General features: G+C 44.7%; 1 protein-coding gene across 1 annotated transcript in view; it reads left to right on the forward strand.

Moving 5' to 3' along the window:
• Positions 1–26,247, forward strand: part of SLC6A9 (solute carrier family 6 member 9) — a 193,682-nt gene that overhangs the window by 129,168 nt on the left and 38,267 nt on the right. The window contains exons 4-5 of the mRNA XM_030207231.1: positions 50–181; positions 13,618–13,900. Coding sequence (XP_030063091.1) covers positions 50–181; positions 13,618–13,900 — 415 coding nt within the window. The remainder of the gene's footprint in view (positions 1–49; positions 182–13,617; positions 13,901–26,247) is intronic.

The raw sequence follows: 26,247 nt of genomic DNA on the forward strand, positions 1-26,247 counted from the left end.
TGATGGCGTGTTTAGAAGCATCCAACGTCTCTCTTCCTTCTGCCTTCAGGTGCCTTCATGTTCCCTTACTTCATCATGCTGGTGTTCTGTGGAATCCCCCTTTTCTTCATGGAGCTTTCCTTTGGGCAGTTTGCCAGTCAAGGATGCCTCGGAGTCTGGAAGGTTAGCCCTATGTTCAAAGGTGAGATGGGAGTATGATCTTGACCAGTGCATTTTGTCTAGCAAAAGAGGTGCTGGTACTCAAATGCTAGGCCACGGGTGGGGTGATCACTGAGGGACCCACCCGCCACCCCACAATAGCCAGGTTCCCTGCAACCAGTCACAGAATCTATGACAAGGCAGAATTTGTGTGTAGAGCCTGAGCTCTTTCATTAAAACTTAGGGTCCATGGGTCAATTTTAGCAGACAATGGAAAAGGTGCCGGTACTCAGCACCCCGAAGTACCCCCTCAAAAAAAGCCCTGGTCTTGGCAAGGAAAACTCCAGGAATACTGACCTGACCTTGGTTACCATGTGTTTGAGATCCTGTAAATCCAATAGGATTCATACAGAGTACTGTGCAATCTTAAAGTTCCTACAGGGTATCAGTGCAAGGGTATTAGAACCCTCCCCCCCCCCCCCCCCCCCACCAAATCACCATCACCCTGACACCACACCTCTAAAAATAACTATTTGAAAAACTGCCCACCCTCCATGCTACTAAAAATATTTCCTGTTGTTTCTCTGCGTTTCTGTGATTCTCAGAATGTATTGTTTTTCTTTGACCGCAGTGGCTGTTTGGCACCCCCCTTCTGCCAGAAGCTGCTGCTCCAGGCGACTGCCTAGTCATGCCTGATGATTGGGCCAGCCCTGATCATAAGCTATAATAATATGCAACAAACATACAGTAAGAAGGAATGGATCCACAGAAGCTTAGCTGAAATTGGGTGGTGGGGGGAAGAGGGGTTGGTGGTTGAGAGGCTAAGATGGGGGAGGGCAGACTTTTATACGGGGTCTGTGCCGGAGCCGGTGATGGGAGGCGGGACTGGTGGTTGGGAGGCGGGAAATACTGCTGCACAGATTTATACAGTCTGTGCCCTGAAAAAGACAGGTACAAATCAAGGTAAGGTATACACATATGAGTTTATCGTGGGCAGACTAGATGGACCGTGCAGGTCTTTTTCTGCCGTCATCTACTATGTTACTATGTAACTCATCAAGTGTCTGTCATTAGAATAGCAAAGTGGAGGAGCAGGGCCATATAATGAGAGACCAGGCTGGGAATCCCACTGCCACCCCTTGTGATCTTGGGCAAATCACTTAACCCTCCAGTGCCTCAGGTACCAACTTAGATTCAATTATAAGCCCTCAAGGGACGGGGAAATACCTGAATGATCTACAACTGAAAAAAAACCTTTAGCTACATGCAAAATTACTTCACTTCCATCCAAATAAAGCTTAGAATTAGCCCTATGTGGCCTAAAGGTTTCACAAGTCATTAACAACTGAGATTTACCCAGGGACAGACTAACCATTCGGGCAACTGGGCAGTGCCCGAGGACCCAGAGGCTCTGCCTGGTTGCCTGCCACCACACACTGCAGCCCCCACGGGGTCTTGGTGGTCTAGTGGCCGCTGCCGCTATTCTCCCTGGTTGCACTGCTGTGTTTACAGAATGGCTGCCGAGACTCCCGCAGTAATCTCGCAACAGGCGAGACTACTACTGCTTATCATTTCTAAAGCGCTACTAGACGTCAGGGGCGTATCTGCGTGGGGCCACAGGGGCCTGGGCCCCCGCAGATTTCGCCCTGGCCCCCCTCCCCGCCGTCAACCCTCCCCCGCTGCTTACTTTTGCTGGCGCCGAGGTCCGACCCGCAATCTCCGTTTTTCGTCTTCCTCCGTGGCCATGCTTCCAGGAAGTAACGCTGCAGTGCTGATTCGTTGAATCCAGTTCGGCGTCTGACGTCAGACGTCGAACTGGATTCAACGAATCAGCACTGCAGCGTTACTTCCTGGAAGCATGGCCACGGAGGAAGACGAAAAACGGAGATTGCGGGTCGGACCTCGGCGCCAGCAAAAGTAAGCAGCGGGGGAGGGTTGACGGCGGGGAGGGGGTGGAGAGAGGCGGCGGCGGCGGGGGGGGGGGGGGAGGGAGGCAAAAATGTGCCCCCCCTCTCTGGCTGTGGCCCCCCCTACCGCCGGATTCCAGATACGCCCCTGCTAGACGTACGCAGTGCTGTGTATTATATTTGATTATGTGCTTCTCACATGAGTATTCTGTTGCTGGAGCTGCTGTTTCTCCTCTTCTCCCCTCCCTACACCCTCCCCCCACCCAAAGCTGCTCATTCTTTTGTGGAAAGTCTCTCTCTCAGCCTTGGAGGATATTAAGCTCTGATGTCTTCGTATTTTTCACAGTACAGGAGGAAATTCATTTCTGTCTCCACTCGCTAGCTTTTTAGGGTTTCCAGATGAGTGCATGCATATTTCTCTCTCTAAGTTATGGTTGCTAGTGGGGGTCAATTGGTCAACTTTAGCCGGAGTTCCTGCTGCCCTTAGGGGTGTAATTATCAATGTGGGCTACCATTAAGCAGGCGCGTAGCCAGACCTCAATTTCTTGGGAGGGCCCGAACCCAAAGTGTGTGGGGGGAGCATATGTTGCCCCACCTCCCCACTGCTCTCTACCCCCTGCCCCCACATACTGGGCTGGCATGTATCCACAAGCCCTGCCAGCTCTTCGCTGCCACACTACCTGCCCTGCTTCCCCCCCCCCCTCCCCCCCCCGTGGCACGCATGCTTGGTTTTAATTAAATTCAGCATGCATGAAGCCTATGCTTGATTTCAGTAAAACCAAGCATGTACAGGGGATAGGGAAGCAAGGCAGGCAGCGTGACGGCAAACAGCACTGGAAGAAGTCTTCTGCTGGCAGGGCTTGAGGACCCTCACCAGCCAAACCAGTAGACTTTGGGGGACGAAATCCAATTTGGGAGGCCCAGGTCCCCCCACCTCGTGGCTATGCCTCTGCCATTAAGACATGTTATTTTACCATTAACTTGTGCTATTTTAGCACAGATTCCATTTTATGCAGTGAGACCTAATTACTAATAACTGGGGTTTAACAGTAAAATAACCCATCTCGATGGTAGCCCAAGTTGATAACGTCCTCCTTCAATTAAAACAAAACAAAAAAGAAATATCTCCAGAAATAGAAATCACTGCTATATATAATAAAAGGGAGCCCGGTATAGGAGAATCAATCGATTGTGACATCACTGATGAGGTTGGATCTTAGTTAGGCGTTGGTGGAATGGGGCATTATGACATCACAATATCAGCTCTGGTTACAGAGACTGAAACTCTTCACACTAAGGGGAGGAAGGTATCAATGTGGGCTACTGTTAAGATGGCTTATTTTACCACTAACTTGTGTTATTTTAGCACAGGTCCCATTTGATGCAGTGAAACCTAATTACTAATAAATGGGGTTAACAGTAAAATAACCCACGTTGATAACTTTCCCTCTTAATTAAAGAAAAAGAAATGCCTCTAGAAATCAAAATCACTGCTTTATGTAATAAAAGTGAGCCTGGTATAGGACAGTCAATCTATTGTGACATCACTGATGAGGTTGGTTCTTAGGCATTGGTGGAATGAGGCATTATGACATCACAATATCAGCTCTGGTTACCAGACTGAAACACACTAAGGGGGGAAAGTAAGGCAATAATAGGACAATTGAGCCATTGTAACATCACTGATGAGGTTGGCTCTTAGGCATTGGTGGAATGAGGCATTATGACATCACAGTATCAGCTCTGGTTACCAGAGACAAACTCTTCACACTAAGGGGAGGAAGGTATCAATGTGGGCTCCTGTTAAGACATATTATTTTACCACTATCTCGTGCTATTTTAGCACAGGTTCCATTTGATGCAATGAAACTTAGTTACTAATAACTGGGATTAACAATAAAATAACAAGTCAAAGCAATAGCCCGCATTGATAACTACCGATCCAACGTAAATCCCCACACCCGGCAACACAGCAAAACCAAAGATCGTACTGGACAATATTCAACCTTCCCTCCCCTGGACCTTCACAGTGTCTGAAACACACCAACCTTATCCGACCACAATATAACCTTGTATTTGTTCTCTACCGGATTTGGCGAACGCCTTTACGGTACTATGTAAACCACATTGAGCCTGCAAATACGTGGGAAAATGTGGGGTACAAATGTAACAAATAAATAAATAAATACACTTCACCAAAAACTTCACTTCTTGTTTGTTTGTACGCCATATTGTACTTGAGTCTATTTTGGGCTAATGCGGGGTTTAAATGTCATGAATAAATAAGTGTGCAACTGAATATCCAGTTAAACCAAAGTGTAATAGACGGGTTTGCTGAATATTCTTTTCTCCCTCTATAACACTAGAAACATAGGCAGAGATGACACGCATTCATTTCCCATCTGCTTAACCAAATAACTGATATAAATTCAAACGTCTTAGAAGTTCCCCATATGTAGGCGTACATTTACGTCTCCAAGCCAGAAAAAATGTCAGTTGAGATGCAGACAAGTGGGTAACCCCTGGATTCTCTATAGGTCACCCAAAAATGCACAACTTTGGGAACGGAGGCCAGATACGTATGTAAACTAATTAGTCAGTTGGGTGCTAACCAATTACTGATGTTAATTGGCACTAATTTGTATTTATGCATGCATCTGCCTATGTGCTATTCTATAGCGCTGCACACCCGAAGTGTCTAATGCTTGACCCAAAAGAGGGCGTGGCCATGGGAGGGGCATGCCCAACTTGCATTCCAGGAGTAAGAGCAGGAATCTGCTCTAAGCACTTTTCTATATAGGAACTCAGCCCGGATCACTCTTTAGACAATAGGTCTTACCCCGGGATTCTATACATGGCACCTTAATTTCCGTGCGGATATCGAAGCATATTCTATAACAATACGGGAAACTTAATTGGTTAACTAGCTAATCAGCACTATTAATTGGATGTTAACAAACAATTATCAGTATTAATTGGCATTAATTAAGATTTACGCGCACAACTCGCTAAACATAGTCTGTAATGTGGTATGCCTAAATTCTAAGTTGCATAGTTGAAAAGGGGGCATGGCCATAGGCGGGGCATGGGTGTTTGTAAAATCCATGTGCGTTGTTATACAATACACCTGTTCTGCGCTTAATTTAGGCATCGGAATTTACGTCAAGTAAAACACGGCATAAATGGCCGTGACTACGTTTGGTCATGTGCAGAGGTGCTAGATGTTATTCTACAGACCACGTGGAAATTTAAGGCTGTTCTATAAAATTGAGGCGTACTGTTCAGAATGCGCCTAGGCGTATTTTTTTTTTCCGTGTGGAATTTTCAGGCGCCATATATAGAATCTAGTGCTTAGTGCGGATTTTTTTCAGCACTATTTTCTGAATCTGACCCTAAATAATCTATTAGCACTTTACAATACTGGGGTAACTAATTTTTCCAGTTTCCAAAATACTGATTTTAAGAATGTGCACAAGCACTTTGTCACATGATTCTGTTACACCGGAGACATCAGATTACCATCAGCAACATGGAGGAAAATAGCTACCATAGTTCCTACAACCCTGAGATAAGTAAACACAAAGAAATTCTTGGGGTTTATAGAACCCACAGAGTCAGTTAACAACAGTGTAACGTGGCAGGGAGGATTGCAGTGCAATGATGTCAGGAGCATAATATAACTAAGTGCCATCAAAGCCGATGTAATTTATGATAACTGAGCACTACACTTCCTATATAATAAAACGCACCTCCAACGTTCTGAAGCCGAGAAAGTGAAGCCTTCAAGCCTTGAAGCATTCCTGCAACGTTCCAGAACTAAGTGTCGTCAATTGAGGAGATGGAGCCTTACAGAGCGCACGAATGCTTCAAGGCTTCACTTTCTCGGCTTCAGAACGTTGGAGGTGCGTTTTATTATATAGGATGTGCTCGGTGCTTTTCTGTAGCACGTGGGGGGAATTTAATATATGCTGATTAAAGTGGAGGAGTGGCTGGAGGGGGGGCAGGGGAGAGAGGAGAATCGCTGGGTGGCTGGGGGGGGGGGGGCGGCAGAGGAGACACACTCGCACCCAACAGTCTCACTCTCTCTCTCTCTCTTTCTGTCACACACACACACACTCGCACATTCACTCTCTCTCTCACACACACAGTCAATCTCACACATACTCTCTCAGAAGGAATGGATCCTCAGGAGCTTAGCCGAGATTGGGTGGCAGAGCCGGTAGTGGGAGGCGGGGATAGTGCTGGGCAGACTTATACGGTCTGTGCCAGAGCTGGTGGTTAGGAGGCGGGGATAGTGCTGGGCAGACTTATACGGTCTGTGCCCTGAAAAAGACAGGTACAAATCAAGGTAAGGTAAACACAAAAAGTGGCACATATGAGTTTATCTTGTTGAGCAGACTGGATGGACCGTGCAGGTCTTTTTCTGTGGTCATCATCTACTAAACATACACACTCCAAGGAAAACCTTGCTAGCGCCTGTTTCATTTGTGTCAGAAACGGGCCTGTTTTACTAGTATTTAAATAAGAGCAAATTAAAAATCTATAAAAAAAAAAAGTATAATAGAATAAACTGAAAGGTTTCTTTGAAAAGGTGATAGTCTAAATAATCTGTATCAAACTGAAATAATTTCTCTCTAGGGTCTCCTCAAAGCCAACTTTTCTTTCCAATGCCAATGTATCTTCTGATTTCACAAAGGAAGTTTAAAAAGAGACTTCAGCAATTCAGCAATCGTGTTAGAAACTGCTAGCAGCAAGAAGCTTCAATACCTCGCCGTGTCCTCAGAATTGTGTCCGACTTTTGTTTCCATCGTAGGGTCTCTGCCAACAAAAGCCCCTTCTTTTGTGCTTTTTGGAGCTGGTGTCACACAGCTTTCTCTCTGGACCAGACCTACGTTGTGTAACGCTTTCCATGCCGCATTCAGCAACTGTGGGATGAATTCTGAGATTCGAACCAAAGTCTCCACAGGGTGGCCTGTTCCGATTTCACCTTTTCTTTAGTCATCAGCTTCTTCTCCCTCCGTTTCGGCGAGCGGAACGCAGATATAGGCTAAAAGAGCTGGATCAAGCTGTCCATTATAATCGGCTTCATCCCATTGCCCAGCTTGTTTTGATCTCTAAATGAAGCTGGTCGATATTTAAAAACACTTGTGCAGTCAGAATTAGGAGTTAAAATACATACTAAATGCCGAAAAAACCCAATGCCTAGTACTCACCTCGCAATACAACAAGAAGGAATTCACCACCATCAACACACCTAAACTAAGTCTACCAGTCTCAGACACCCTAAAAATCCTTGGAGTCACCATTGACCGACGCCTAACACTTGAGAATCATGCAAAAAACATAACTAAAAAGATGTTTCATTCAATGTGGAAACTGAAAAGAGTCAGATCATTTTTCCCAAGGAATGTCTTCCGCTACCTGGTACAATCACTGGTACTTAGTCATCTGGACTATTGTAATTCACTCTACGCCGGCTGCAAAGAGCAAATACTCAAAAAAACTCCAAACAGCCCAGAACACGGCAGCCAGACTTATATTCGGCAAACCAAAATACGAAAGCGCAGCACCCCTTCGCGAAAAACTACACTGGCTCCCACTCAAAGAGCGCATCACGTTCAAGCTCTGTACCTTGGTCCATAAAATCATCCATGGCGACGCCCCAGCCTACATGTCGGACCTAATAGAACTTCCACCCAGAAATGCAAAAAAATCCTCCCGCACATTCCTCAATCTTCATCCTCCCAAATGTAAAGGCTTGAAATACAAATCAATGCATGCATCAACCTTTTCCTACACAAGCACACAACTCTGGAACACACTGCCACGTAACCTGAAATCGGTCAACGAAATGACCAATTTCCGCAAACTCCTGAAAACTTATCTCTTCGACAAAATATATCATAAAGAACAACACACGTAACTCTACATTCTAAGATATCCAGGAATGTTCTTTAATGTCTATGGCTTTAACACTATCATGCATTTCACCATCATGTAACCAAAACTTGCTGTAAAACCAAATGTACATTCTTTTCTATTTCCATTATCCACGATGAATTGTAAGCCACATTGAGCCTGCAAAAAGGTGGGATAATGTGGGATGCAAATGTAACGTAATAATCTCTATATAATAAAAGGCACCTCCAACGTTCTGAAGCCTCAAGCTGGAAATTGAGGCGCCAGAGATATCCGGTTTGCCCTGAGTGTCTGGCCTGCCCTCGCGTCATAACGTCATGACGTCGAGGGCGGCGCTATGACAATCGGCCAAACTCCATCTCCCTGACCCTCGGTGGATATTTCCCACCTCCGGAGGACTAACATCGCCCGCACAACGTCGGAGAGAGGCAGGCGGGGATGTAAGCATCGGCGACACGCGATCTCACTCCCCTTGCCCCTCGGCAGCCATTTCCCAACTTCGCAGGATTCCCATCGCCCCGCACAAACTCGACACACGGAGGGAGCGACGCAGGCAGGCAGCCTGAACGTTGGACACAAGCAGGAAGCCAGCCTGCCTGAACGTGCCAGGAAGGGAGACAGCTTCAGTCGGAGGGAGCGCCACGACCCTGAAAGGCACTGGAAGGGGGGGGGGGCACTTGAACCTCAACCTGCGAGGAGGGAAGGGGGAAAAACGCCGGCAGATGGAGGGACCACCATCCTGAAAGCCCAAGGGAGGCGGGGCCAACACCCTGAAGCTGGGATTCCCTCTCACACACACACTCACATTCTCGCACAAATACGCCACACACACTCTCACTCTGTCACACTCACACATTCAGTCTCTCTCACACACTCTCAAACATACACACTACGATACAGAAAAACGCCGCCACAGGGCCCATGATCCTGCAGGCCAGGGGGGGGGGGGGGCACGACCCTGAGGCTGGGAGGGGGGAGGGGGACAAGATGGATATGGGAAAAGGAAACACAGGGGGGGGAGCGGGAAGGATGCCAACACATGCAGGGGGGGACCCCTGCGGCACACTCTCTGTCTTGAACACACACTCTCACACAGACAGTCTCACTCTCTCACACACACACAGTCGCAAATTCACTCTGTCTCTCACACACTCACTGTCAAACATACACACTTCCATGAAAACCTTGCTAGCGCCCGTTTCATTCCTCTCAGAAATGGGCCTTTTTTACTAGTAATAATAATAATAATCAGTGCTCTTTTTTTTTTTTTAATTGGGCTTGGCCCTAATAGCTGAAATTTAACCATATAACTCAATGTCCAGCCAAAACATAGCTCTTTACAATTAGGTGGAGCCAAGGGTGTTCTGAGACGGAGCCAAAATTGATCCCTGCAGAGGGATCACCTAAGTAGCAATGCTAACTTTAAACAGATAAGTTGTCCATTTATGTTTAGGGCTTAAAGCGAAGCAGATAAATGAGTTCTAAGAAGTCTCACCACTAAGTTTTGGTAGATTTATAGGGGTGCTACCAGTGCTCCATGCAATTTCTTCATGTTTATTAGAGTCGTGGAACGGGTAGACGTGAAGCGTCTGTTTACTCTTTCCAAAAATACTAAGACTAGGGGGCATGCGATGAAGCTACAAAGTAGTAAATTTTAAAACAAATTGGACAAAATTGTTCTTCATTCAGCGCGTAATTAAACTCTGGAATTCGGTGCCAGTGAATGTGGTAAAGGCGGATAGCTTAGCGGGGTTTAAAAAAGGTTTGGCCGGCTTCCTAAAGGAAAAGTCCATAGACCATTATTAAAATGGACTTGGGGAAAATCCACTGCTTATTTCTGGGATAAGCAGCATAAAATGTATTGTACTGTTTTGGGATCTTGCCAGGTACTTGTGACCTGGATTGGCCACTGTTGGAAACAGGATGCTGGGCTTGATGGACCTTCGGTCTGTCCCAGTATGGCAATACTTATGTACTTATGTGTCCGTTTGCAGTGAATCTCCAAGGAACATCAAATAAAACATGACCTGTACCATTCCCCTTAATCTGAGATCCGTCTTTTTCTCTCTGTTCCGAGTTTTCATTGCTCTCTCAGCTTTAGTTTAATCTGTGCATTGTCTCAGCATGCTTGAACCTGGATTTTCAATTCAATTACTCACCTTTTCAAAGCTGCGCTCAAGAAGAATTAGATATAAATATTGTTTTTATTTCCCTTCTCAAGAGGACGCACAGTTGAAGGGCTAGATGGGCCTAACATGCGTTATTTTACAGAAGCTCCATTATTTTCAGTGGAGCCCTATTAACGCACCTTAATTGCATGAATGTATGTTAAATGCAAATTAAGACATTACCACCATGGTTAACATCGAATTAAAAAGTGGCTAACATGGGCATTCCAGGGGCTAAGTCGGGTTAAGTGCTGATATCCAGCCCCTCACCAGATAAGTAAACACTTAAATCGGGCCATATAAATAGCATTCCTATCTGTAAGTGGTTTGGCTTTTGCGATCATGGGCTGAATATCAACTTAACCAGATGTGCATTAGCCAGCTCAAAAAAAAAAAAACATGGATGTTCAATACCGAAGCTCGGATAGAGCCAAGCTTTGAAGCTTTGAATATCCAGGAATAACACTGGTGGCGAGCAGCAAAACGCTCGCCACTGCCTTCTGAAAATTGGGGTGGGGGAGGGGGTGACTTTAAATTGCCTGTATATGAACACCAGAAGTCTAACAAACAGCGGCGTAGCAAGGGCGGGGCGGTCTGCCCCGGGTGCACGCTGCTGGAGGGTGTAGAGAGCAGCCGTGCGCCTGTCAGCTCTGCTGGTTCCCTGCTCCCTCTACCCCGGAACAGGTTACTTCCTGTTCCGGGGCAGAGGGAGCAGGGAGCCAGAGGAACCGAGAGCCACGCGGCTGCACCCAGCAGCTAAGAAGGCACCCGAAGGGGGGGTGGGGTTGATGCACCGGGGGGGTGTCATTGCACCAGGGGGGATGTTGTGCTGCACCCAGTGGGGGGGGGGGGCTTGATGCGCCAGGGAGGGGGGTCTCATTGCGCCGGGGGGGACTTGATACACAGGGGAGGGGGTGTCTGCACCGGGGGGGTGTCGTGCTGCACCCTGGGGGAACGGACGCCGCTGCACCCAGGGGGGGTGCGCAGTGGCGATCCACCCCAGGTGTCAGCCGACCTAGGATCGCCACTGCTAACAAATAAGATGGGAGAGTCAGAATGTATGGACTATAACAAAGAATGAAAAAATGGAAAAAGAAAATAACAATACAGGAGGGTTATTTTTTTTTTAGGACTGATGAAGTTTGGCCGGTCATTATTCCAAAGATATACTAGGACGTGACCTTAAGTCACTGAAGTCCTTTTTCCTCCTTTATTTTTAGCAGACTCTTAGTTACTTGCATGTTCTGAATAGTGATATTTTCTGTAGTGCAAGTTTCAAAGCCTATATAGATGTAAATGATCTGGAGATAATTTCTCCAAATGGGTTAGTTTTGTGCATATATTAGAATCCTCTATATAATTAAAAGGAGGGAACAATGAGGAATACCATTTTAGTCATACAATTTTTGTTCAATTCCCCCATCAAAAGAGTATGTTCTCTCAAATTATCTTATTCTTCTTATATTCATCACATATCCATTTTTAAAAGAATATCTTTGAAAAATTGAGAGGAAAAAGGGGAAGGAACTTGGGACTTGACATACTGCCTTTCTGAAGTTTTTGCAGCTACATTCAAAGCGGTTTACATATATTCAGGTACTTATTTTGTACCAGGAGCAATGGAGGGTTAAGTGACTTGCCCAGAGTCACAGGGAGCTGCAGTGGGAATCAGACTCAGTTCCCCAGGATCAAAGTCCACTACACTAACCACTAGGCTACTCCTCCACTCATTCCACCAATAAGAGCCAACCTCATCAGTGATGTCACAATGGCTTGATTTCCCAATACAGTTCCCCAGGATCAAAGTCCACTGCACTAACCACTAGGCTACTCCTCCACTCATTCCACCAATAAGAGCCAACCTCATCAGTGATGTCACAATGGCTTGATTGCCCGATACTTGGCTCACTTCTGATATTGTGATGTCATAAGGGAAAGGGGGGAAGGGAAATGGGACTTGATATACTGCCTTTCTGAGGTTTTTGCAACTACATTCAAAGCGGTTTACATATATTCAGGTACTTATTTTGTACCAGGGGCAATGGAGGGTTAAGTGACTTGCCCAGAGTCACAAGGAGCTGCAGTGGGAATCAGACTCAGTTCCCCAGGATCAAAGTCCACTCCGCTAACCACTAGGCTACTCCTCCACTCATTCCACCAATAAGAGCCAACCTCATCAGTGATGTCACAATGGCTTGATTGCCCGATACTTGGCTCACTTCTGATATTGTGATGTCATAAGGGAAAGGGGGGAAGGGAAATGGGATTTGATATACTGCCTTTCTGAGGTTTTTGCAACTACATTCAAAGCGGTTTACATATATTCAGGTACTTATTTTGTACTAGGGGCAATGGAGGGTTAAGTGACTTGCCCAGAGTCACAAGGAGCTGCAGTGGGAATCAAACCCAGTTCCCCAGGATCAAAGTCCGCTGTACTAACCACTAGGCTATTCCTCCACTCAAGCCTCAACTGCCTCCTCATTGGCTCAACTTGTTCAGTACCCATGTTTTATCATTCCCACTCTTATCATTCCTTTGTCCCTTTTTTGTCCTGTTTGTCCTGATTAGATTGTAAGCTCTGTTGAGCAAGGACTGTCTCTTACATGTTCAGTGTACAGCACTGCGTATGTCTAGTAGCTCTGTAGAGATGATAAGTAGTAGTAGTAGTGTTCGGGATTCCAGAATCTTGCTACTCTTTGTCCTTAGCCCTTATTTGTCCTGTTTGTCTGGCCTAATTAGATTGTAAGCTCTGTCTAGCAGGGACTGTCTCTTCAGGTCCAGTGTAGTAGCGCTATAGAAATGATAAGTAGTAGTTCAGAGTAAAAGGTTCAGAGAAGGACTAAAACAACTTCTTTGTGAAGATAGACTAAACAGGTTAGGGCTCCTCTGCTTGGAGAAAAGACTGGGAAGGGGATATGATAGAAGTTTACAATAGGAAACAGTAGTCTAACCTTTCAACAACACAAAAGCAAGAGGACATTGTATGAAACTGATGAGAAGCAGATTGAAAACAAATTGTAGAAAGTTTTTTTTTTTCACATAGCACATAATTAAACTGTGGAATCTATTGCTGAGGATGTGGTGAAGGGGACCGACAGTGGGTTTCAAAAGAGATTTGAACAAGTTCCTGGAGGAAAAGTCCAGACAAAAATATACGCTATGTAGATTTGAGAGAGCCATTTTTCATCCAACGGGAGATTTGAGGGGGGGGGGGGGAGAGATAGGGGAAACAGGTTCTTCTGTAAAATCTCTGTGCGTTGTTTCCCTACCCCGTGCTCTCCTACCCCCTCGCTCTGGTTAAAAAGCGCACATACTATGCGAACTGCCATCTACTGGACTTTTATCTGGGTGCAAGAGGGTAATTGTCAGACAAAACAATTTATCTAGATAAATGGCTTAGCAGTTTCTTCTGCCCCTGCTCAGCCTGGAGGGGATTTCTTCGGCTATCTCCTCCCTCTCCCTCATCGTTTTCTCCTCTCTTGCAGGGATCGGTTACGGTATGATGGTGGTTTCCACATACATCGGCATTTACTATAACGTGGTGATCAGCATTGCCTTCTATTACTTCTTCTCCTCTATGACCCGGGTTCTGCCATGGACGTACTGCAACAACTCCTGGAACACGTATGACTGCATTGGTGTGCTGAGCCCACCATCAAACAACACTAATGCTTCTGGGCTCCAGCACTCGGCTCAGGCAACACTCAATCTGTCCCAAATAGTGAACCAGACCCTGAAGAGGACGAGCCCCAGTGAAGAGTACTGGAGGTAAGAGAAAGACTTCTTCAAAGTGGATCTGCCAGCGGTCTCACATCCACTACTTGTGCTGCTTTGTACCACTGTTCCTCGGTCTCGTGCTAAGTACGCCAGTGCCACTGCCACATGAACTTACACTGAGTACACTGCCACAGGATTTCACACTGAGTACACCAGTGCCACTGCCACATGGTTTTATATTGAGTACACCAGTGCCACTGCCACATGATTTCACACTGAGCAAACTGCTGAGTACATTGTCACATGATTTCACACTGAGTACACTAGTGCCACTGCCACATGAACTCAAACCAAGTTCATTGTCACATGATCTTGCACTGAGTATATCAGTGCCACTACCTCATGATTTCACACTGAGCACACTGCCATATGATCTCATAGCAAATACACCAGTACCACTGCCACATAAACTCACACTGAGTGCACCAGTGCCACTGCCACATGAACTCACACTGAGTGCACCAGTGCCACTGCCTCATGAACGAACACGGAGTACACCAGTGCCACTGCCACATGATTTCACACTGAACAAACTGCTGAGTACACTGTCACGAGATTTCACGCTGAGTACACTAGTGCCACTGCCACATGAACTCTCACCAAGTTCACTGTCACATGATCTCGCACTGAGTACATCAGTGCCACTACCACATGATTTCACACTGAGCACACTGCCACATGATCTCATAGCAAATACACCAGTGCCACTGCCACATGAATTCACTCTGAGTACACCAGTGCCACTGCCACAGGAACTCACACTGAGTGTACTGCCACATGATCTCATAGCAAATACACCAGTGCCACTGCCACATGAACTCACTGAGTACACCAGTGCCACTGCCACATGACCTCACACTGAGTGCACCAGTGCCACTGCCTCATGAACGAACACGGAGTACACCAGTGCCACTGCCACATGACCTCACACTGAGTACACTGCCACAGGATTTCACACTGAGCACACTGCCACATGATCTCATAGCAAATACACCAGTGCCACTGCCACATGAATTCAAGCTAGAGCTCTTTGTTGCAAGATTTTTTGATGACAAGATGTTACATGGTTAAGAAAGATGGAGTGTTGTCTGATAAATGGAAAGATATAAGCGGAGTCTCTCAGGGATCATCTCTCACTCTGTAATTGTTTAATCTACTGATGAGATCACTGTGCAAGCTTCTAGATAAATCTCAATTGGTACATTATATATATGCAGATAATATTACTGTCTTTCTTCCATGTTCTCCAACTTGGATTGAAATATTATCTAGGTATAAAATTATATATGTCTATAATAGATTCCTGGATCATTAACCATCCTTTTAAACCGAACAAAGAAAAAACTACATTTTTCTGGTTAGGCTCAGATCAAGACAAAAGATTTACATCCAAGTTTATAATTGATGGAAATGGAAATGAGTTTGTATTAGACCTTCAATCTAAAATGATAGGAGTCAAACTGGATAACTTGCTTACAAATCAACCATATGTCTGAATGAATTTGAGGAAAACGTTATACCTTAAGAAAACTTAGAGCTATTAAGACATATTTTGTAGCTGATACTTTTAGATTGTACAGGTGATAATACTGGCCAGATCTGATTATTGTAATTTGTCTGTAACTGGTTGTTCTATGAGACTATTAGATTGACTGCAAGTTATGCAAAATATGGCAGTTAGATTAATTTGTAGTCTAACGTGTTATGATTCAGTGAAAGAATGCTATCTGAAACGACATTAGTAGCCAATCAAAGAACGTATTAAATTTAAAGTTTGCATGATAATATTTAAGTGGAGGTGTGGCCTAGTGAGTGGGAAAGCGCAGGGTACAAATGTAACAAAAATAAAATAGATACTATTGGAGATTCTACATGGAATGTTGCTACTATTGGAGATTTTACATGGAATGTTGCTACTACTGGAGATTCTACAAGGAATGTTGCTATTCCACTAGCAACATTCCATGTAGAAGGCTGCGCAGGCTTCTGTTTCTGTGAGTCTGACGTCCTGCACGTACGTGCAGGACGTCAGACTCACAGAAGCAGAAGCCTGCGCGGCCACATTGGTCATCTGCAAGGGCCGACTTCTAGTGGAATAGCAACATTCCATGTAGAATCTCTAATAGTAGCAACAGTGGAGGAGTGGCCTAGTGGTTAGGGTGGTGGACTTTGGTCCTGAGGAACTGAGTTCGATTCCCACTTCAGGCACAGGCAGCTCCTTGTGACTCTGGGCAAGTCACTTAACCCTCCATTGCCCCATGTAAGCCGCATTGAGCCTGCCATGAGTGGGAAAGCACTGGGTACAAATGTAACAAAAAAAAAAGATCTTATCAGGAGCTTAGTAATTTACCTTCGTAGATCCCAGACACAAAATCAATTCCTTTTACAATTTCCTAGTGTTACTGCTTTGAAATCAATTAGACGTTTCTCTGTGTCATTTTCTTTCTTACCAAATGGCCTCTCTTTGGAATTCACTTCCTTTAATCTTACGATACTGTTTATATTATGCATCGTTTAGAACGAATTTGAAAACATTTTTGTTTCTGCAAACCGTACCTTAATTGTTGTATTCTCTGCATTTATGTTTTAAGTGTTTGTATTTGATACAACTGTTAAGGTATATGGCAGGCTATAAGATGTGTTATAACATAACATTGAGTACACTGCCACATGATCTCACACTGTACACAAGCACCACTGTCATATAATCTCACACTGAGCACACTGCCACAGGATCTCACACTGAGTACACCAGTGTCACTTTAACATGATCTCACACTGAGTACACTGCCACATGATCTCACAGTGAGTGCACCAGTGCCACTGCCACAGGATCTCACACTGAGTACACCAGTGTCAATTTAACATGATCTCACACTGAGTACACTGCCACATGATCTCACAGTGAGTGCACCAGTGCCACTGCCACATGATCTCACAGTGAGTGCACCAGTGCCACTGCCACAGGATCTCACACTGAGTACACCAGTGTCACTTTAACATGATCTCACACTGAGTACACTGCCACATGATCTCACAGTGAGTGCACCAGTGCCACTGCCACAGGATCTCACACTGAGTACACCAGTGTCACTTTAACATGATCTCACACTGAGTACACTGCCACATGATCTCACAGTGAGTGCACCAGTGCCACTGCCACAGGATCTCACACTGAGTACACCAGTGTCACTTTAACATGATCTCACACTGAGTACACTGCCACATGATCTCACACTGAGTGCACCAGTGCCACTGCCACAGGATCTCACACTGAGTACACCAGTGTCACTTTAACATGATCTCACACTGAGTACACTGCCACATGATCTCACACTGAGTACACTGCCACATGATCTCACAGTGAGTGCACCAGTGCCACTGCCACAGGATCTCACACTGAGTACACCAGTGTCAATTTAACATGATCTCACACTGAGTACACTGCCACATGATCTCACAGTGAGTGCACCAGTGCCACTGCCACAGGATCTCACTGAGTACACCAGTTACTCGCTTTAACGTCGTCCTTTAATCTCCAACTATGCTCCACCTCCCCCACTCATCAAAATGGTCACTGTCTTGATCTCATCTTCTCCTCCAACTGTTCACCTTCTAGTTTCCTTGCCTCTGATCATCCCTCCTCTGATCACCATCTTATAACTTTCACACTTATATCTCCTCCCTCCCAGTCCCGTCCTATCCTATCTAATTTATCTAGGAATCTTCACGATATTGACCCTTCATCTCTATCCTCCCATGTTTCAAACCTCCTCTCTACTGTGGCACCATCCACGTCTGTCAACGAGGCTGTTTCTTCTTACAACAATACTCTATCCTCTGCCTTAGACACTCTTGCACCTTTGATGACCCGCCCTGTAAGGCGTACAAAACCCCAACCTTGGCTGACTTCTAATATCTGCTACCTACGTTCCTGTACCCGCTCCGCCGAACGCCTCTGGCGGAAATCTCGAGCCCTTGCTGATTTCTTACACTTTAAGTTCATGCTGACCTCCTTCCAATCTGCTCTTTTACGTGCCAAACAGGATTATTATATCCAACTGACCAACTCTCTTGGCTCTAATCCTCGACTTCTCTTCACCACATTGAACTCTCTCCTCAAGGTGCCCCCTCCCCCAACTCCCCCTTCATTATCTCCTCAGACCCTTGCTGAATTCTTTCACAACAAGGTTCAAAAGATAAACCTTGCTTTCTCTACCTCACCACCTCTCCCTCCACTAGTCCGTTCCCCTCTCTCTCCTTCCCCTCATTCCCTTTCCTCCTTTCCTGAAGTTACTATTGAGGAAACTACACTTCTCCTTTCTTCCTCAAAATGTACCACCTGTTCCTCTGATCCCATTCCCACCCACCTTCAATGCCATCTCTCCTACTCTTATTCCTTTTATCTGTCACATTCTCAACCTCTCACTTTCCACTGCGACTGTCCCTGCTGCCTTTAAACATGCTGTGGTCACACCTCTCCTTAAGAAGCCTTCACTTGACCCTACTTGTCCCTCTAATTACCGACCTATCTCCCTCCTTCCTTTTCTCTCCAAATTACTTGAGCGTGCTGTTCACCGCCGCTGCCTTGATTTTCTCTCCTCACATGCTATTCTTGACCCATTACAATCTGGTTTTCGCCCTCTCCACTCAACCGAAACTGCGCTTACTAAAGTCTCCAATGACCTATTACTGGCTAAATCCAGAGGTCAATATTCCATCCTCATTCTTCTTGATCTTTCCGCTGCTTTTGACACTGTCGATCACAGCATACTTCTCGATACCCTGTCCTCACTTGGATTCCAGGGCTCTGTCCTTTCCTGGTTCTCTTCCTACCTCTCCCTCCGCACCTTTAGTGTTCACTCTGGTGGATCCTCTTCTACTTCTATCCCTCTGCCTGTCGGCGTACCTCAGGGTTCTGTTCTTGGTCCCCTCCTCTTTTCTATCTACACTTCTTCCCTTGGTTCATTAATCTCATCCCATGGCTTTTCCTACCATCTCTATGCTGATGACTCCCAAATCTACCTTTCTACCCCTGATATCTCACCTTGCATCCAAACCAAAGTTTCAGCGTGCTTGTCTGACATTGCTGCCTGGATGTCTCAACGCCACCTGAAATTAAATATGACCAAAACCGAGCTTCTCATTTTCTCCCCCAAACCCACCTCCCCGCTCCCCCCGTTTTCTATTTCTGTTGATGGCTCTCTCATTCTCCCTGTCTCCTCAGCTCGAAACCTTGGGGTCATCTTTGACTCTTCTATCTCCTTCTCTGCTCATATCCAGCAGACCGCCAAAACCTGTCGTTTCTTTCTTTACAACATCCGTAAAATCCGCCCCTTTCTTTCCGAGCACTCTACCAAAACCCTCATCCACACCCTTGTCACCTCTTGTTTAGACTACTGCAATCTGCTTCTTGCTGGCCTCCCACTTAGTCACCTCTCCCCTCTCTAGTCGGTTCAAAACTCTGCTGCCCGTCTCATCTTCCGCCAGGGTCGCTTTACTCCTACTACCCCTCTCCTCAAGACCCTTCACTGGCTCCCTATCTGTTTTCGCATCCTGTTCAAACTTCTTCTACTAACCTATAAATGTACTCACTCTGCTGCTCCCCAGTATCTCTCCACACTCGTCCATCCCTACACCCCTTCCCGTGCACTCCGCTCCATGGATAAATCCTTCTTATCTGTTCCCTTCTCCACTACTGCCAACTCCAGACTTCGCGCCTTCTGTCTCGCTGCACCCTACTCCTGGAATAAACTTCCTGAGCCCCTACGTCTTGCCCCATCCTTGGCCACCTTTAAATCTAGACTGAAAGCCCACCTCTTTAACATTGCTTTTGACTCGTAACCACTTGTAACCACTCGCCTCCACCTACCCTCCTCTCTTCCTTCCTGTCCACATTAATTGATTTGATTTGCTACTTTATTTATTTTTTGTCTATTAGATTGTAAGCTCTTTGAGCAGGGACTGTCTTTCTTCTATGTTTGTGCAGCGCTGCGTATGCCTTGTAGCGCTATAGAAATGCTAAATAGTAGTAGTAGTAGTAGTAGTAGTGTCAATTTAACATGATCTCACACTGAGTACACTGCCACATGATCTCACAGTGAGTGCACCAGTGCCATCTATGAGAATTTCACACTGAGTATGCTAGTGCACTGACCCACAGTTTCACACTGACTACACCAGAGCCACCACTGTGCCATGGCTCATAGTGGGTAGACAAGTGCACTATCCCATGGTCTCACAATGAGTACACTGGTTCCTCTGTCCCACAGTCTCATAGAAATACTTGCATAAAACACAGTCCTAACTTTGCCCACTTTAACTTATATGGTAAAGTGAAAAGTATCACATTTAACTGGATAAGTGATAGCTGGCAACACAAACACAGATATTCAGTGCCGGTGCCTAGACACAGCCTGGCGTTGAATAATTCTGGTGGTGACCAAAAAAATTCGTGGCCACCGCCGGCTGGATATTTACCCCTAGGAGATTACCTCAAATTTCAAAAGCGGAACTTTGTTGCATAAATGTAAATCAACACAGAATAAAACCCAGCACGGCCATGCTTTGCCCCTAAGCAGCATCAATGGTACACAGCAGAAAAAAAGAAGTAAATTTACACCAATCGGATCATTCACGCAGAGGCCCCACTCTATATGTTAAACCTAGTGGACTTACCGCCCAGGAATGCCAAAAGATCGGCCCGCAAATTCCTCAATCTGAACTTCCCCAGCTGTAAAGGAATGAAATACAAACAGGCTTATGCTACTACCTTTGCGTACAAAAGTACACAGTTTTGGAACGCACTACCCATGTCCCTAAAAACCATGACCAATCTAACCAGCTTTCGCAAAGCTTTGAAAACACATCTCTTCAACAGAGCCTGCAAAAGTCACCCTCAATGAAACAAATCATTCCTTAAACCACCCAAGTACACCAAAACACCTCTCACACGACCTTACCTAACACCTTCTACCTAAATTCCTCTCTCACCCCAGCTTATGATCGACTGTTTTCTTAAATCATGTAATGACGTTCTCATTTCCATACTCTGTAAGGCATTGTATTTGTACCCCACATTTTCCCACCTTTTTGCAGGCTCAAATAAATAAATAAAATTCTATTCTGTTCTATCTAGATCTTGCTCCTTACAGGATTCACAGCGGTTCACCAAAGGGAGACGTCTAAGGAACAGAGAGAGAGAGAAAATTACACAAATCCAAAAAAACCTATTATACGATAGCTCGCTAATACAAGTTTGCATAATTAACACCCATATAAATAAGTTTTCAACATCCTTTACTTATTCAGTTTTAATACACCATAAATAAATAAACTCATTTACATAACCAGTCTTAAAGCAATGTATCAACCTCCTAGAACGCCACAGCAATGGAAAACTGAAGAAATAATTAATTCCATTATAACTCATATATATAAATGTATCACATCTATATCTCACCTCTTCTTCCAGTTCATAAGTAAATCAGCAAATACCTCCTCCACATGCAATAAACAATTTTTAATTTGCTTCATTTAGTACTGAATATTGTGCGACTCACTTTCTGTTCTGTGCTATGTTCTTGAAATACTAAATGATGTCAAACTAATCTACTTATGAATTCATAGAAGTGTTGAGTTTGAGATGTGATAGATTAATTCTATTAGCATTATAAAATTGCCTGTTTATAAGGTAGACAGTCTTTTAAACACACACACACATTTTCACATAGAAAATTGTCCTGCCAGGGCAAATCTTCCAACTGTGCCACCTTCTTCCTAGGTTTCAAAGGAAAAATACCCACGTGCTTTCCCTCTGAAAACTTCCCATGGCTACAAAACGCCTCTAAATGTTGCTCACGTTCACTGACCCATGAACTGTGCTGCCCATGTGAACTGCTGTGGAAGTAGCCCCCTTCCCCCCTCCCCTTCTGCTTGCTGTCTTTTGTGCTTCAGATTCTGATTTTCCAGTTCTTGGCATGACAGTTTGGACCTCTGATGGATCTACTTCAGGGGCGGAGGCCAGGGTTCTCTGATGCCACTGCTTGGAAGGACCGGAAGGGGAGTTTGCCAGGGCTGCTGCAGCCCTGCCATTGAAAAGCTCCACATCCAGCCTTTTCCCCATGGCAGGAAGCGCTCTGAATGCAAACGACTTCCTGGAATGAGCTCCAGACCCCCAGTGGGAATTCAGGCTTCAGGAAGAGTCCACTGCCCTATACAATCCCTGGCCAGAATAATGGGCTGGACTGGCACAGACCATGACAGCCCCTCCGATAAAAAGGCCTGCCATCCATATATAACAAACACACAATCCACAGCACAGGAGTCATTGTTCCTCTCCCAGTAACAGCTGGAGAATTCCTACCTAATGCGTTCAGATTGTTTGCTTTTCAAACAATGAGCAAATTTCCAGTAACCAGCTGTGGATGTGAGATAGAGAGCGAGAGCTGGGAGGGAAGGGTGGGGAGTGGTAGGGGGTCCAATATGTATCTGCCTGAGAATTTAATATGAGGTTTTATAATTAAATCAAAGTTTGTGGATAAGAAAGGAAATGTGCAGGAATTGGCTTCAGAGCAGGAGCTGGTTGCTTTAATGGTAGTGGAGGAGTAGCCTAGTGGTTAGTGCAGCAGACTTTGATCCCGGGGAACTGGGTTCGATTCCCACTGCAGCTCCTTGTGACTCTGGGCAAGTCACTTAACCCTCCATTGCCCCTGGTACAAAATAAGTACCTGGATATATTTATTTATTGCATTTGTATCCCACATTTTCCCACCTATTTGCAGGCTCAATGTGGCTTACAAAGTCCCGTTATGGCAATCGCCATTCCAGGGTGAAAGATACAATTGGTGTTGCATAGAGAACAGGATGACACATTGGAAATAAGCAAGCAGATATCAGAAGAACATAGTCAGAACATCGATGGGGTGTTGATGTGTTATAATTGAACTATTATTCCATGTGGTATGCCTTGTTGAAGAGAAAGGTCTTCAGAGATTTACGAAAGTTAGTTATTTCGTAAATTGTTTTTAAGTTACGTGGCAGAGCATTCCATAGCTGCGTGCTCATGTAGGAAAAGCTGGTTGCGTGTATTAGTTTGTATTTTAAACCTCTGCAGCTGGGGAAGTGTAGATTAAGAAATGTGCAGGCAGATCTTTTAGCATTTCTGGGTGGCAGGTCGATAAGGTCTAGCATGTAGGCCGGGGCGTCTTCGTGAATGATTTTATGAACTAGAGTGCAGATTTTGAACGCGATTCGTTCTTTAAGTGGGAGCCGGTGTAGCTTTTCTCTTAGGGGTTTTGCACTTTCATATTTTGTTTTTCCAAATATGAGTCTGGCTGCGGTGTTCTGGGCTGTTTGAAGTTTCTTAATGATTTGCTCTTTGCAGCCAGCGTACAGTGCATTGCAGTACTCTAGGTGACTGAACACCATTGACTGCACCAGGTTGCAAAAATATGGTCCTTGGGAAGAAAGGTTTTATTCTTTTGAGTTTCCACATTGAGTGGAACATCTTCTTAGTTGTATTCTTCACATGATTTTCAAGTGTGAGATTTTGATCAATGGTAACTCCAAGAATTTTCAGAGTGTTTGAAATGGGTGGGGAGAGTTGTGGTGTGGTTATAGTGGTGAACTTACTTGTGTTATGTTGTGAAGTAAGTATGAGACATTGTGTTTTTTTCTGCATTAAGTTTTAGTTGAAATGCACCTGCCCAAGAATGCATGATTTGGAAGCTTTGGTTTATATCATTGGTGATTTCAGTTAGATCATGTTTGAATGGGATGTAGATCGTGATGTCATCTGCATATATGTATGGATTGAGGTTTTGATTGGATAGTAACTTGGCTAAAGGTGTCATCATTAGGTTGCAAAGTATTCTAGGATGTTTAGTAATATTCCATGGTTAACCATGTCGAAGGCACTGGACATGTCAAATTGTAAGAGAAGTATGTTGTTGCCAGTTGCGATTGCGTGTTTAAATTTAGTCAGTAAAGTGATTAATACTGTTTCGGTGCTATGGTTAGACCGGAATCCTGATTGAGAATCATGAAGAATTGAGAATTTATTTAGGTAGTTAGTGAGCTGCTTCGTCACCATGCCTTCCATTAGTTTGGTTATCAGCGGGATAGATGCTACTGGGCGATAGTTGGTTAAGTCACTTGTACTTTTCTTTGCGTGTTTAGGTAGAGAGGTAAGTAGAATATTTCCTTTATCCTTTTGGGAAGAGACCATTTTGTAGCATATAGTTCAGGTGCATCGTGAGATCTGTTTTGAGTTGCTGGGGGGGCGAATTTTATAAGGTTATTGGGGCATGTGTCTAGTTTGCAGTGAGACTTGGCATATCTTTCGAGCGTTTGAGAGATGTTATCGTTCGAGAGTGTGTCGAAGTTAGTCCATGTTCGGTCAGTTGGATGTTCTCCAGGGGTTGGGTCTAGACACTCAAGGAGTTTTACATAGTCAATTGTGTTGACAGGGATCATAAGTCGTAGCTTTGCGATTTTCTCTTTGAAGTATTTCGCAAGGCTGTCTGCTGATGGGGTGTCTATGCTGTTAGAAGTAACCGTTGTAGTATTTAGTAATTTATTCATGAGTTGGAAAAGTTTATGTGTGTCCTTGTAGTCTGGCCCAATTTTAGTTTTATAGTATGATCTTTTAGTTTGTCTAATGGTGTATTTGTATTTCCTTTGTAGTTGCTTCCAAGCGTTGAGTGCGGAGTCGTCTTTTTTTTTTTCATCCATACTCTTTCTAACCTTCTAACTTGTGTTTTTAATTCTTTTAGTTCTTCATTGAACCATGGTATTGAGTTTTTTCTATATGAATTTCTGGATTGAAGTGGTGATATGTTGTCCAATATTCTTCTGCATCTGTTATCCCATTCTTGAAGAAATTGGGGTGAATCAGTTGGTGCTGTCCATTCGTTCTTATAGAATTGTTGCCAGAATGTTGACGGATCTATTTTGCCTCTCGTGGTATAGGTTTGTCGTTCTTGTTTATATTGAGAGTCTTTTATTCGCCATTGAAGGGAAAGGTTTGCTTTGTAGTGGTCAGACCATGGTATAGCTGTCCATTTTGTGTCTGTTAGTACAAGATTTAATTCTGATGAGAATTTGTGTGTAATGATGTCTAGTGTGTGTCCTTTAATATGCGTGGGCTGCATATTTGGCCACTGAAGATCCCATAGTTGGAGGAAGTCCTTGCATTCACGCACGTTTATTGAGTTAGTTTCTTCCAGGTGAAGGTTGATATCCCCTACTATCAGAAGGTTGTGGATAGAGACACATGTGTTCGATATAAAGTCCATGAAGTGTGTTTGGCAATCCTGCCAGTTGCCTGGTGGCCTATAAAACTACATTTAGGTGGTCGTGTAGGGTTGGATGATTGATTCTAACTGAGGCTATTTCAAGTTGGGGAAGTATGGATTCGGCAATCGTTGTGACGATGAATTGGGATTTATAGATTATAGCTGTTCCTCCTCCTCTTTTTCCATTCCTTGTCCAGTGGGTAATTTTGTAGCCTGGGGGCCATAGATCTAAGATTATGGGGTCTTTGAGGTCATGAATCCAGGTTTCACTTATGAATAGAAGCTTGAGATTGTCTGTTGTGATCCAGTCTGTTATTGTTGTTGTTTTGTTAACTACAGATCTGGCGTTTATATAACCCATTTGTATTAGTTGGTAGGGTTCGGTAGGGGGTGGAGATGTATTAATTTTTATTAGTTGTCTATCCTCTTGGTATCTGGGTTTGTTGTGTCCTTTCTTTCCTTTCTGTTGGTAAACCACTTTGAATGTAGTTGCAAAACACCACAGAAAGGCAGTATATCAAGTCCCATTTCCTTTTCCCTTTCCCTAACCTTGCTGTTGGCTGTGAACTGTGTTTCTCAGGCATTGGTACCATGGTACTGAGGGTTATCTCTCCAGTGAGATGCTCCACAGCCAGGGGGTCTGATTAGACACCAAGCTTTCTAAGAAGTTCCAGATTTTCTCAGGTCGACATGAGGGTATCTGCCGAAAGGCCTTCCTTCCCAAGGAGGGAGATGATAGTCATGGTCATGTGCTAATAGCCAACACATCGCATTAGGGCATCTCTGTTTAGCAGGGACTGTTGCTAGATTCACTGAAATGGCTATTTCTCTTGCAGAGTATGGTAGCACAGTTTTTGGTGAAAGGAAAAGCTAAGAACCCCATCACACCAATTCTGCAGGAACTATACTGGCTGCCTATTAAGTCAAGAATCAAATTTGAATGACTACAAATTATATTCAGGGGCTTAAACTAGATAGGCCCTGCTTTACCCAGCAGGCACCACAAAGAGCACTTCTCTTTACTACTACCACTACTACTAC

The sequence above is a fragment of the Microcaecilia unicolor genome, chromosome 6 (assembly GCF_901765095.1).
Source record: "Microcaecilia unicolor chromosome 6, aMicUni1.1, whole genome shotgun sequence".
Classification (NCBI taxonomy): domain Eukaryota; kingdom Metazoa; phylum Chordata; class Amphibia; order Gymnophiona; family Siphonopidae; genus Microcaecilia; species Microcaecilia unicolor.